The 13,619-nt window shown below is 39.7% G+C and overlaps 1 protein-coding gene across 1 annotated transcript in view; it reads right to left on the bottom strand.

The window, feature by feature from the left end:
- Positions 1 to 538: 538 nt before the first annotated feature.
- Positions 539 to 13,619, bottom strand: part of STPG2 (sperm tail PG-rich repeat containing 2) — a 536,245-nt gene continuing 523,164 nt past the window's right edge. Inside the window, exon 14 of the mRNA XM_034672291.1 lies at positions 539 to 637. Coding sequence (XP_034528182.1) covers positions 632 to 637 — 6 coding nt within the window. The 3' untranslated portion in view covers positions 539 to 631. The remainder of the gene's footprint in view (positions 638 to 13,619) is intronic.

Genomic DNA, 13,619 nt, shown 5'->3' with positions numbered 1-13,619 from the left:
ACAATTATTTTGTACTTTTCCAGGTCAGTGCAGTGAGGTGAATTTCTCCTCCAAAAAACACCATAGCAACATGGTTTTGAATGTCATAGTTTTTATCTGGGAGTAGGAGGGCAAACAGGTTCTTATTTCTATATAACCAGAGACTCAGCAGTCATAAATTACTTCCAAAATCATAATGTTCTTCTTTTTCTGTTCTCTACTGGCAGTACCCAAAGCACAGAAAATAAAATTTCTTTACTAAAAATAAAGATTCTAAAATTTGTTTCTATGACTTATAGAAGAAGAGGTGACACCAATAGGATATGGCCACCTGGATCTCAGTACACGTGGTGAGGGCTCAGTGAGAAAGACTGCCACTTGCACTGCATCATCAAATTTACCAAAGACGAGGATTAGGCCAATTGACAAGTGCCATTCTTAGGGAATTAAATTTAGAACTGCTATCATTGCCACACTCAGAGCAATACAGTAAAGTAAGATGAATATACACAGAAACATTGAGAAATATAAGATTATGTTTCTAACATCAGACACTTACCAGAGGGCAACTTAGGATTTATGATGATTTCTGCGTATTCAGGCAGAAGGAGCTAGCATGCAGCAGAAGATGCAATTCACATGTGGGCTTCAATTAAGGCTATCAAAGAGCAACAAGGGAACAAGATACAAGGGTAGGAAGGTAATTAGAACTTACTCTTAACATTTCTTAATTGCCAATCTTTATCAGTAGCAGATGGTAGGTGAGCAGGAATTTTGGGGAATAGCCACCATCTTGACATTACCTCTAATTAAGAAGGCTTTCTCAGTTATCAGGACAAACTTTGAAATCATTGTATTTTTCCCAGATCAATATTAACTCAGAAGGTGTAATGAAGTCTGTTCCCCTTCTGTCTATCATTTACTCTAGCTGCTTCCATCTGTTCTAAGGTGAAAAGATGAACTTTTCAATGATTCTTCTCCAGGCTGCACACTCAGGGGTCCCCAGTGACTCATGAGTGTTACTTCTCACTGGATAATTTTTAGGGGAGAGCCATCCTAACTACATCATTGAGACAGACCTGGGAGAATCTAAAACGGGCTCTAATATGTCAGATTGCCATTATGTCGGAGCAAGGGAATTTGATACAAAACAACAATAAACAAAACATCCAAATGCAACACTGTATTGAAAGAAGGAAACCATCCCAGGCCAGTGCAAGACCAATGCAGACCAGTTGAAGATGTTTGCTATCCTTCTTTACAACTTCTGCTCTTGGCAGATTCTAGGTTATGACTATAACTCTGCCCGAATGCAGAGTTTTCTCTCTTTTTAAAAGATTTATTTATTTTAGAGAGAGAGAGGGAAAGCGAGCAGGGGGAGGGGCAGAGGGAGAGGGAGAGAAAGTATCCTCAAGCAGACTCCCCACTGAGTGCAGAGCCCCACGTGGGGCTCCATTCCAGGACCCTGAGCTCATGACCTGAGCCAAAATCAAGAGTCGGCCACTTAACCGACTGAGCCACCCAGGCGCCCCTAAACGCAGAGTTTTCTTAAATGTCTCTGATAATGTATCTGTATATTCCTCTGATAAATGCACCTGATACAACATGAACACTTTGACAGCTTCTCTTTTTATAGAAATTTTGTCAGTTACTCTGCGGCAATGATTCTGAGTATAGTTTCATGCCCACAGTATCAGCAACACCTGGAAAGTTAGTAATGCAGATTCTCAGGCCTCACCCCAGATCCACTGAATCAGAAACTCTGGGGGTGGGGCTCAGAAATCTGTGTTTTAACAAGCCCCCCCCCCTTATTTCTAAGGCAAACTAAAGTTTTAAGCAACGATCTTAGAAATAGACACCAGTTAGTGGGTGATGGCCTGTACCATACAATATACTTTAAAAGCATCATGTCAGTTAGTCATCATGTTTACCATGTGAAACAGGTTTTATCATTACTTTCTGTAGGTCAACAATCAAAGACTTATCAATACAAAGTAACATGGCCAAAATCCCAGAGCTAAAAAATGGGAGCTAGATTTCTAACCACATTCTGACCAGTCTAAGCTCTTACTCCTAACCACTGAAGAATATCTAAGCAGAAACAGGAAAGGCAAGAACTTCCCCAATTTTGTGCAAAAATCTGCTGTCGGCACTTAGAAAAACAAACTGTTGGCCCCAAATAGAAAAGATTACGTAAAACTGTTAAAAAACACAAGGCTCTGGGAGCCAGCACTTTACCCAGTGCTGAGAAAAAAATGACCTCCTTTAAAGACATAAAGTCTTCTGTATTGTGGAATAAAATATCTGTATCCCATTTTAAAACATGATTGAAGGCTGTGTTAATAAGTGTTTTCCAAAATCTCAGTTGGGAAGCAACTAAACTGAAACATTAATAATATATAGAGTATAGTCACGGATATGGTGGCAGAGGGTGCCTGCTCTCCGTCTTCGTCCTGTCCAGCGACCGCAGGAAGGTTGTATGTAGGTCAGCCTCCCTCAGGACCATCTTTAACACATGGTATTTCAGTGCTAAACATTCAATTAAGAAAAACTTGATGGAAGCGTGTAAAAACCAGTTTGTATTTGTTTCGTGGATATACATTGAGAAAATTGTTAACATATTATTCAGTGCCCTTTGAAGGACCCACATTATACAAGACTTTAAAGANATTAAGAAAAACTTGATGGAAGCGTGTAAAAACCAGTTTGTATTTGTTTCGTGGATATACATTGAGAAAATTGTTAACATATTATTCAGTGCCCTTTGAAGGACCCACATTATACAAGACTTTAAAGATTTTTATTTATTTATTTATTTATTTGACAGAGATAGAGACAGCCAGCGAGAGAGGGAACACAAGCAGGGGGAGTGGGAGAGGAAGAAGCAGGCTCACAGCGGAAGAGCCTGATATGGGGCTCGATCCCACAACGCCGGGATCACGCCCTGAGCCGAAGGCAGACGCTTAACCGCTGGTGCCACCCAGGCGCCCCTATACAAGACTTTAGCATGACTTTTCCAAAGGTGATTCATGGTGAGTCATTGGTTCTGCAAGATTTTAGTGGGTCTCCCAGAAAACTTTTTCTGCTGTTGAGTAGGTCTACAAATATTAGATTACATCTAGTTATACTATGTCTTTGTTGTACGTCTTCTCGGAGCCTTTAGCATGCCAGTGTGTTTGTGAATTTCCAAGGAAGTTTTTTAAATGGATGACATACCCCAGTTCATTGACTCATGGAATCCTTTTTTGGAGATCACTGTGAAAGACTAGAATTCTCTGGAATATGTGCTAGGATACATTTTTATAATTAAATTCCAGGAGAAATGTCTTCCCCGAAGTATTACAATGCCTATTTTTGCCCTACATTCTAAAACTCATAATCAAGTCAGACATTCCATTGTGCAAAATGATAGCATCATGTAGAGGAAAAAGCATTAACTCCAAAGCCTATCTATCGGGATACATCCCAGTTCCACCGCTCACTAGCTGTGCAGCTCTAGCAAGATGCTTAAACTGTGTCTCAGTTCCCCCAGCTGGAGAACGTTATTTATTCATTTTTTTTTTAAATAAGACCAAACTCTTAGATTTGCTTTCAAGATTAAAATTTGTAAAGGACTTAGAAGAGTACCTGGCATTGGTCAGAACTGCATAAACATTTGTTAACTAGCACTTAAACTAGCTCTCAAGGCTAATACCATTGTTCCTTTCTCTTTCGATCCAGCTCCTGCTTGTCCGCCTCTATTTCTCTTTCATGTATTTTAAGGTAGTCGCTTGTGGCTGGCACCCTTTTTTGGAATTATATAAATGATATGAGGTCATGTATCAAAATGAGGCAGATGGGACAAAAAAGAACTTTCAAAATAAACCTGATCCATCAGTGTTTCTAAGAACAGTTCAGGGAAATAAGTGCTTTGTCAGTTTAATGTGAATAGAGTTCATGAAAACCTTCCTGTGGATCTGGCTGGTCGATTGTCGGTGCCAGTTTTGGGACACTCCTCCAAGCTTAGCATCTAATTCCGTTTGCTCCGATCTTCATTTCCCAAGAAAGCTTTCCTACTGTAATAATCAGCTGTTGGGGGAATAGTTTATTCCTCTTAACAGTATTTTGGTTTATCTTTTGTTCTTTTCTGACTTTGTGTAGTTTAAATTAATTTACCGGGGTTTGAACACTTTGAGTGAACTGATAGAAGTGTGTTTTTATACTGAAGAAGATAAGGAGTAGAAACAGATGCAGAAGAAATGGACACAGAGGCAGCGCCCATGACCAGGAGACATGGGATTGATTTCACTGGCAATGACTCTGTTTCCACCCCTAGTGCCATCATAGACTTGCTGCCAGAGGGCTGTGCTTTGCCCTGTGGATCTTTACTAGACCTGCTGATGAAGGCATGCTATTTCAAGAAATGGAGAAAAGGTGTTTGCCACCTGACAAGAGTACAGTTGTGAGACAATAATTAAGTCAAGATGGACGGCAGGTTTGCAACCTGCCAGTGTTAATGAAGATTTATTCACTGGTGACATTTGATCAGATCTACTGGGTGGATTTTTAGATTTCATTAGTTAAGGACATAAAATGGTCTGTCTGATTAAAGAGGGGAAAAAACAGTAGGGAACACCCATAAATTACTATAGCTCAATTAGGTGCAGACAGTTTAGTGAGTGTTTATCACTAGTACAAAGGAAGATTTTCCAATTAGATTAAAAGGTTTTGAAAACAAGTTATAGGCACAGTGATTTAGACCAATTGCTAGAATAATGTATCGTGAGAAGTTTTATTGATTAAAAGTAAACTGAGAAGTGATTTGTAGTGTTCATTGTTTATCAGTAGAACCCCTGCTGTGAGGTACAATTTTCCTCACGAGATCAGTGGGAGGACTGGGCTAATTTCTTCTTGCCCTGAAAATTGATAAGAATATAAAGGGCACCTGTATCACTGCTGAAAATACCACCATGATTTATTCAGGTTAATCATCAAGAAAGTGACATTGCATAAATCATTGGGAATTTACCTTGCCAGGCTGGGTCCTTCAGGCTGGTTTCACTGTCATAAGGTGGACCAAGGAAAGACAAAAAAGAAGCCTAGAATTTAATCAAACAAAGCTTTTCACTCACTAAGATGCCATAAGTTATTGCAAAATCTGGAAATGGCAAGGAATCAAAAGGGAGCTGCATAGACACCTTCTCTGATAGTCACAACTAGAATTTATGACAATAATTCGGTGGGATGAAGCCTAAGATGCAGGCTGGTGGCTCAGTTGTCCCTTTGTCTTGACTCCATATGACTTCTTGGAGTGATGAGCAATTTAGAAATGCCCTCCACTTGGCCACGGGTCTTGAAGTAGGCATTTCATTGGCCACAGACTTTCTCACTACATGTGATTAAATATGAAAGTACGAGAAAAACAAAGAAATGATAGCTGCTTCTCTGGATTCTGCAGATGAAAGCAATACTCATGTAAGCGACATGTAGGTATCACAGCAAACATTACAAAAATGCTGCATAAGGAATGGAATGAACAAATATTTTCCCCCATACAACTCATATTTTTTACAAAGTGGTTTAGAGATAAGCAATATTCCATTTTCATTTCCTTATTGAAATATATCCCGAATTTGTCCTTCCGAAAGATTTGTCCTTTGTGGTTCTCTTCATTCTCATTTACTTTTTTTAAATTTGACTTTCCTAACTGAAATCCTGAAGCCAGGAGCAGCAGCTTGAAACATCCAAGGGGCAGAAGAAGACAACAAACTAGCATTCCATCTGTGGTGACATTTAGTTTTTGCTTTTCCTGAGAAACTGCTTAGTGAATCAATTTCATATTAGCATTAAGAAATTAAGATCTTAGTTCACATGATACACACACATGTCTATTTCCCCTGAGTATGGAATCAGTCTGCCTGGTTTGAATACCTGCATTGCTCTTCCTAGCTGCATGTGTATGACATGGACGTGCTTCTTGATTTCCCTAAACCTCAGTTTGCTTGTCTGTAAAACGGAGATAATAGTCTTTAACACATATGATTGTTAAAAGAAATAATTGGGAGAATATATGTAAAGTGCTCCCTATAGTACCCGGTACGTAGGACTTGCTGTACGTAAATATTCTTAAGAAAAAAGATGTAACACTCCTCTAATCTGGCCCACATTCTCAGGGGTTTAAAGGTTAGAAAATCTCTAATAAGTCTTGAATATAGTGCTTAAGGAATCAGCATCATTCAAGGGATCACTGTGGGTCACCAAATGTACTAAGTGTCACTTTTTACTAGTTAAACAATCACCTTAAGCAGGCAAAAATCAGGGATCAGTAAAAGATTCTAGTTAAACTAACTAGCCTGTATTGTTTGTATATCAGCAGAAGAAAGGGAAAAAGAGAGGGAGAGAAAAGAGAGAGAATGAGAGAGAGAGAGGGAGAGGAAGAGAGATGAACATAAGATGGCAGAAGATTGAGAGTCAAAGACCTTGACTGAAGATCACAAAAAAAAGGGCCATTATTCATGTACGAAGTTCACCAACAAGGTGCTAAGTGAATAATTCCTCCCTCTTGTAAACTGTGAGAAACCCTGAGAACTCTCGTCCCAGCTTCCTGGGAGACTATGGAACCCAGTGAAGCTGGATGTCCTACTGAGCATTTGGAATGAGCACATCCTTTGGCCTTGCTAGTAATCATTTTTCAGGGAAATAAATGTCTTGCATAAATGACCTAACTTTCTCACTTTGGCTTTCAGCTCAGAGGGGCAAAGGTAACAGCTGTCTTCGGTCATCCCAAATCCAGGTTCATTTGACACCAGCCGCCCCCACCATGCTGCCTAAGTTTGACCCCAACAAGGTCAAAGTCGTATACCTGAGGTCCACCTGTGGGGTAGTCAGTGCCACGTCTGCCCTGGGCCCCAAAGATCACCCCTCTGGGTTTGTCTCTAAAACATTGGTGATGACCTCGCCAAGGCAACTGGTGATTGGAAGGGTCTGAAGATTACAGTGAAACTGTTTAGAATAGACAGAACCTGATTGACGTGACACCTTCTGCCTCTGCCTTGATTATCAAAGTCCTCAAGGAACCCCCAAGAGATAGAGAGAGGCAGAAAACATTAAGCACAGTGAAAACATCACTTTTGATGAAATTGTCAACATGCTTGACAGATGCGACACCAATTTTTAGCCAGAGAACTCTCTGGAACCATTAAAGAGATCCTGGGGACTGCCCAGTCTGTGCGCTGCAATGTTGAAGGCTGCCGCCCCATGACATCATAGATGACAACAATAGTGGTGTGCTGGAATGCCCAGCTAGTTCAGGACTACAAAGGAAAATATTTCAAAAAAGCATCATTTGACAACCAGAAAAAAAAAAATGCCTAACTTTCTCTCCACTAATGACTTCTGTCTACGTATGGTGGTATTTTGACTTACAAGATAAAAACAACATATTAATTTCATTTCTGGTTTCAGGCAAATACCTATTTAAATGATCAGATATTGCATAAGAGCCATCAAAACATATTTTTTTAGATTTATTCTTTCAAAAAGAATGCTGAGGTGCCCCAGACTACTCAGGTATCCACCCTAACAATATTTGAGTCTGAGAACACAAGAAGACTGTGGACAACCAATTCTGCTATCTGAAACTGACATGATTCCCTTGATAATATGCATGTTGGAGTAAAACAAGTAGTCTTATACTGAAAATCACTAGCAATCTGGACAAAAACTTAGAAACTAGCAGTTATGTCCTATCATTGAATCCTGTCTATCACGCCTTTGAAATAGCTCAAATGTCTATTCTCTTGTTCATATTTATAATTTTCATTTTCATTTTGTGCCATTATTTCTTCTATTCTAAACTACAGCAGTGATCCCATAAATGACTCCATTGCTTCTGGTTTTTCCTTTATTCGAATCTGATCCTAAAAGCTTTTGTGAGCACTTAAAATGTGTCAGACATCATGGGGAAGGTCTCACACACAGAATCCCATCTCGTCCTCACAGTCACCCTGAGTTAGTTAGAAGGTGGTAACGTGGTTTGGCTTCTTCCACAGGGAATCTAACTTCTTCCTCGTGTGCCTTCCTGGGTTCAGAGGTGGCATCGCTAAGCACCATATTCCCCAGAGGCATTTCCAGGCAAGGTTTCAGGGCATCATTCATATACAATCATGCAAAACGTGAATGAAGTTGAGGTTGAATGAACTGAGTGAAGCTGATAGAGATGCAAAACTGGAGGTTTCCGCTTCCTCTCATAAACTGTAGCAGAGAGGCCATGACTCTGCGGGCAGGAGAGGTAGCGGCGACGTCTCTGTACGGCTGTGGCATCCTGGGCTGGCCCGGTTCTGCAGTGCGGCTTTGGGCCACACTTCAATTCTCAGCATAAATGCTGTTTTCTTCAGTCAATGCTTCCAAAAGCCATTTAATATTCTGTAGTAACTCTCTCCACGCTTAAACTGGTCAGAGCGGATGATGGTAACTACAAATGAGCATTAACTCCAGAGGTAAATATGTTTCCACTGTACATTGGAAACAGAGGAGTTAAATGTCTGTTAAGTTTATCCAGCAGTAAGTAATCGTTTAGGATTCAAATCCAGGGAAAATGATCTGAGACCATGCTTTTAAGCACGGTGGTATAAAGTGTGTGTGCTTTCACTGTTCTATTCTCTCCTTGTAAATGCCTTACTGCTGACAAGATGAAGTCTAATTACCTTCACTTGTCACCAAAAGCCACTTTTAGCTTATCCCACGCTTTTTTCTTGCTTGTGTGTTTGTTGTCTCCCCTAAAGCAGTCTACGATTCCAGTCCTGCTGAGCTGACTCCCGGCCTTGCTCATCTGTGTTGTTTCACTGTACTTCTTTCATCCAGAGTTCTTCCCATCCACTTACCCAAATTCTACCTATACTTTGGAGAATCTATTCTTAAACTATTTCTCTGAGAAAACTGTAGTGCATAATGATCCTTTCTTTTTAATTTCATATTGCTTTAAAGCATAGCATACCCAACTGAGACAGGAGACTGAAAATGGTTGAAGGGCAATTTAAGAAAAAAAAGGGGGGAGATTATGACCAGAAGAAGCCAAAAATGTTCCTAAGAAGGCAGAAACAAAAGATGTCTCCCAGACCACTAAATACTTGGGAATAAATTATGGAAAAAGAGTATGACTCTGCATAGGAGGAAACATTATATCGGTTTGGGAAGTTTGAAGGGATTAATCACGCATCGATGCCAATGAGATGTTTTTCAAAAAGCCTTTGATGAGAGGTGTCAATATTAGTCATTTCAAGGTTATAATTATTATGTTTTTCTCGCAGATTAGGAAGAAGAAGAACTAAAAGGGCACATCTACAGAGGGAACTGTACTAAGCCTGGTGTTTTTCTGGTAACAGAACTAGGATTGGTCTCTGAGACAGATTGTCTTATGTTCTAAATTATTTTCTCCCTCCTTCCCTGATAGAAGATTACATAGTTCTATCTTTTATCACGTGACTTGCAGTGCCTTTCTGTGGAAGGAGTATACTTTCCAACCTTATGATACCATGCTGGGCCAAATGATTTGCTTTGGGCAATGGAATTGGGGTAGAAGTGACAATATGGCAATTGTGAGCAGAAATTTTGACAGCCATTGCCTACTTTGGTTTGGTCTCCTTTCCTCTGTTATAAGAATAGCGTGTTCTAGATAGGGCCTTCAGGCTCTATTTTTAGCCTGCATTCTGGAATAAGGCAGAAATGTGGGGCAGGAGCAGAACTGGTAGCTAATACAAAAGAGAAACAAGGAAAAAAGCAAAAACAAAAGCACACACAAAAAATCCCTTTGTTTTTATAAACTACTCGAGATTTATGGGGGTCATTTGTTATAGCAATGTGACCTAGCAAAAAAATAGATGTAGTCTTATATAAATAGTTGAATAACCATATATGCATAGTCATGTAAATTTTGTTGAATGACCTGGAGAAAAGCCTGCATTGTTTTCCCTTCGATTTGCAGATAACACAGAGCCATTTTGAATAATTAAGTGAAAACCTGAGCATTTGCGAAGTCTCAAGCATTATGGCTACAGATTTACCAACTTTATTTTCAGTATCCTAGATAGTCCTCACTAAAACCCTGTTACAAAGGAATCCCTTTACTGGCAAGGAAACTCACTTAGCCAAGGTCATAGATCTACTACCACTCACACTCATTAAAACCCGGCTTCAGGTGCCTGGCTTTCAAGCATTTATTAATTTTGGAGTGCATACATGATACGTAACCCGTGCATGAAGTGGTAATCCAAACAACGGTCATGGAATTGAGAATCCTAAAAATGTAGAAATTACTCTAGAAAGGGTAAGAAAGAACACCTATAACACATCTGAATAGAAGCAATTGACACACTACACAGACATTGAAAATAAATCTTAAGGATGTAACAGAAATCTAAAAAGCCATGGGGAGTACGGAAAAAGTGATTATTACTTCAGATGTAAATTTCAAACTATCATGAGTTATTATCTCTAGCTTTGCTTGAATACATTTAATTTAGATTTAATAAAATTGTGTCATGGCTTGAATTCTGTGCCCCCCCTTCATATGTTGAAGTCCTAACCCCTAATACCTCAGCGTATGACCTTGTTTTGAAATAGAGTTGTTGCAAATGTAATTAGTTAAATTAAGATGAGGTCATATTGGAGTAAGGTGGGCCTCTAAATCCAATATGACAGGCATCTTCATAAAAAGGGGAAATTTGGACACAGACATGCACACAGAGAAAATGCCAAGTGAAGATAAAGGCACAGATAAGATGGTGAAGGAAAAGCTAATAATGGCCCAAGATTGCTGTCGAACCACCAGAAGATGGGAGAGAGGAATGGAACAGATTTCTCCTTCACAGCCTTCAGAAGGAGCCACTCTGGCCACGGGTTTTCTAGTCTCCAGGAAACAAGAGACAGTGCCTTTCCATTGTTTAAGCAACCCGATTTGTGGTACTCTATTACCCTAGTGGTCCCAGCAAACCAATACAAAATGATCGCTAACTTCAAAAATAAGTTGTAAACTTAAAGAATGCACATCATTACAATGTGATAATAATCCATGTATCAAAAGGATAAAAGAAGCTAGTATAAGTTCATGATTCATAAAGCTATCGTGAGCTGTGAAGGACAACTGTGACCTGTTCATGCTTCTAGTCTTTGAGGCTGACTTCAGGGAGAGAACCCGATGGCATGAAAAGATTTTAGTTTATTATATGAAAGGGATAGACATTTGAGGTTACTTCAATAATTAAGGTTACTTCAATAAGACTGGGATGATTTCCCAGATTTAATTTTTAGAATTTCCCAAGAGTACCTAATATCTCCTTGTAACTTTTTAGTTATCTTAAAAATGTGGGCATAGTGGGAAGGGCAGAAGTACCCTGGCCTCCTGTGGAAACAGTACGTTCTTTCATGTCGTCTAGCATTCAGCTGAAAATGGCGCCTTCCCGGTTGGAGAGACTTAATTCACATCCCAGATGCCTAACTTACTCCCTGAGAGTAAATTACTCATTGGCGGGACAAGGTCATTCTTCATTTTAACCATTACCGTAGCATTTTATATTGTCATGTGCTATGTGGTTTTGCAATCCTTAGAACCCCCTGGTGAAGTAAAGGGGATGACAAACACAATTACGTCTGATTTAGAGACTAGGGAACTGGGACTCCAGTAAGAGACAAAGCCATCATTGGTAAGGGCCATCCCAGAAGGCAGGGGCTCTGGGGTCAGGTCTCTATTTATCAGGTGGAGTGCAGGAATGAACCTAAGGGCTATGCATGCAANATATTAGCTATGCATGCAATTCTTACATTTCTTGGAACCTTAGCTCTCCACCCAAGCTGATTTTTGGCAGCAGCCATCTGTCAAAGAAACAAAGGTACCAAGGAAGTTAAGTACAAACTGTGTACAGTGTGTTAGAATTTCAGGATTAGAGATGTCTGTAGGAATCAAAATGAAGCACTGTTAACTGAAGTCAACTTCCCAAAACAGTATCAGGAGGGCTAAGGACATACTCTCCTCACTCCTTGACACAATTTGACAAGTGAATCCAGTTAAAAGCATCAGTGGACGCATGTGCAGGGGGCCAGAAGGGACAAAGCTTAGAAAAAAACACAAAGAACAAAAATTCCACTACTCAGCATATTTTTCATCTGAAAATCCTATTAATTTGAAAAAAAAAGCACTATTTCTACTCTCGCTTCATTATGAGATCAAAGCATGACTTGGCATTTATTTCAACAAGCCTGTCTTACCTACGCTTGCAGCATATAAACGTAGCTTTCGTACAGTAAAGCATTTTGCTGGTATAGCTTTTGCCTGTAAAGCAATGCCGGCCTTTCTGTTGTGAGTGTTGTGGGGCTGCACTTTCATATCCAAGGCCGCAATCTAGGATTCTGGTTCTTCAAAACTGATAAAATTTCAAAATGAAATATCTGAAAGAGCCCTTAAGTCAACATTCAAGTATCTACTGGGATCTTGGGTACTGGATTACAAGGTCAGGGTGGTTGGTTGATTTTCGAATTTCTGAAGTTGAATGTTGGACATTTCATGTCTGTCTCAAGGTAAATCCTCAGATACGAGCAGCCAGAGCAGATGTGATTTCACGTAATTTAATGTTTACTCGCTTTTATTTTTTATAAAGTTTGAAACATTCTTACCCATTTTCCTGCTGCCAATCAGAGATCCGACGTTGCCCTGAATGTCCCATTGATTCCAGAATCAATCACTGTTGCCAGCGCTTAGAGAGCATGCTTGCTCTTTCAGAGTAGGAGGCTGGGGAGAGATGGACCTTCTGAGTTTGATCGATTTTACCACAACAGGCAGAAGACTTAAGAATCAGCGTGATGACCTATTTATATTGATGTCATGCAAGTCTAGGGCTCTTCTGGCTCAAAGACTTACAGATGGGGATTACAATTTGGGGAATGACAAGTGTGTGGAAACAGCTGCCACAAATCTATGCCCGAGGAGCCCAAAACTTTTCTAGTGATTTTACCATTTAGTAAAACAAACATAGAATTAGACTTACTCATATGACCCAAGTCACACTCTTTAATACAATTATAGGATTTCTTGTTTGGTGGCAAGACTGTAGTATCTACTAAACTAATTAACTTATCTTAAGAGACCAAGCAAATTGATTACCATCATATGCTATCACGTGTAATAATAAGGAAGCGTCCTCGGATAGTCTTTCACTTGGACTTTAAGATAAAATCCTACCCATTACAACGGTTTGGAAAGAAATTTCTACTTTGATGAGAAATTAAACTTCAAAAGCATGTACATTTGGTGGGGCACCTTTTTTTTTCATAAATCATTTTTTGGTTGTAAAAGTCACAACATAAAATTCACCATTTTAACTGTTTTAAAGTGTGCAATTTGGTAGTTTTTTGTATGTTCACAATGTTTGTAACTCTCAGCTCGGTCTAGTTACAGAATACTTTCATCACCCCAGAAGGGGCCTCCATACCCACTGAGCAGTCACTACCCTTTTCTCCTACCCGCAAACCCTGGCAATCGCTCATCTGCTTTCTGGCTCTACGATTTGCCACTTCTGGATAGTTCATATAAACAGAATCATACACTATAGGGCCTCTGTGTCTGGCTTAAACTTTTACTAAGCTTAATGTTTTCAGGGTTATCCATGCTA

The sequence above is a fragment of the Ailuropoda melanoleuca genome, chromosome 11, assembly GCF_002007445.2.
Source record: "Ailuropoda melanoleuca isolate Jingjing chromosome 11, ASM200744v2, whole genome shotgun sequence".
NCBI lineage: Eukaryota > Metazoa > Chordata > Mammalia > Carnivora > Ursidae > Ailuropoda > Ailuropoda melanoleuca.
Note: the sequence above shows the minus strand (reverse complement) of the source record. Positions and strands in the feature narration are given on the sequence as shown.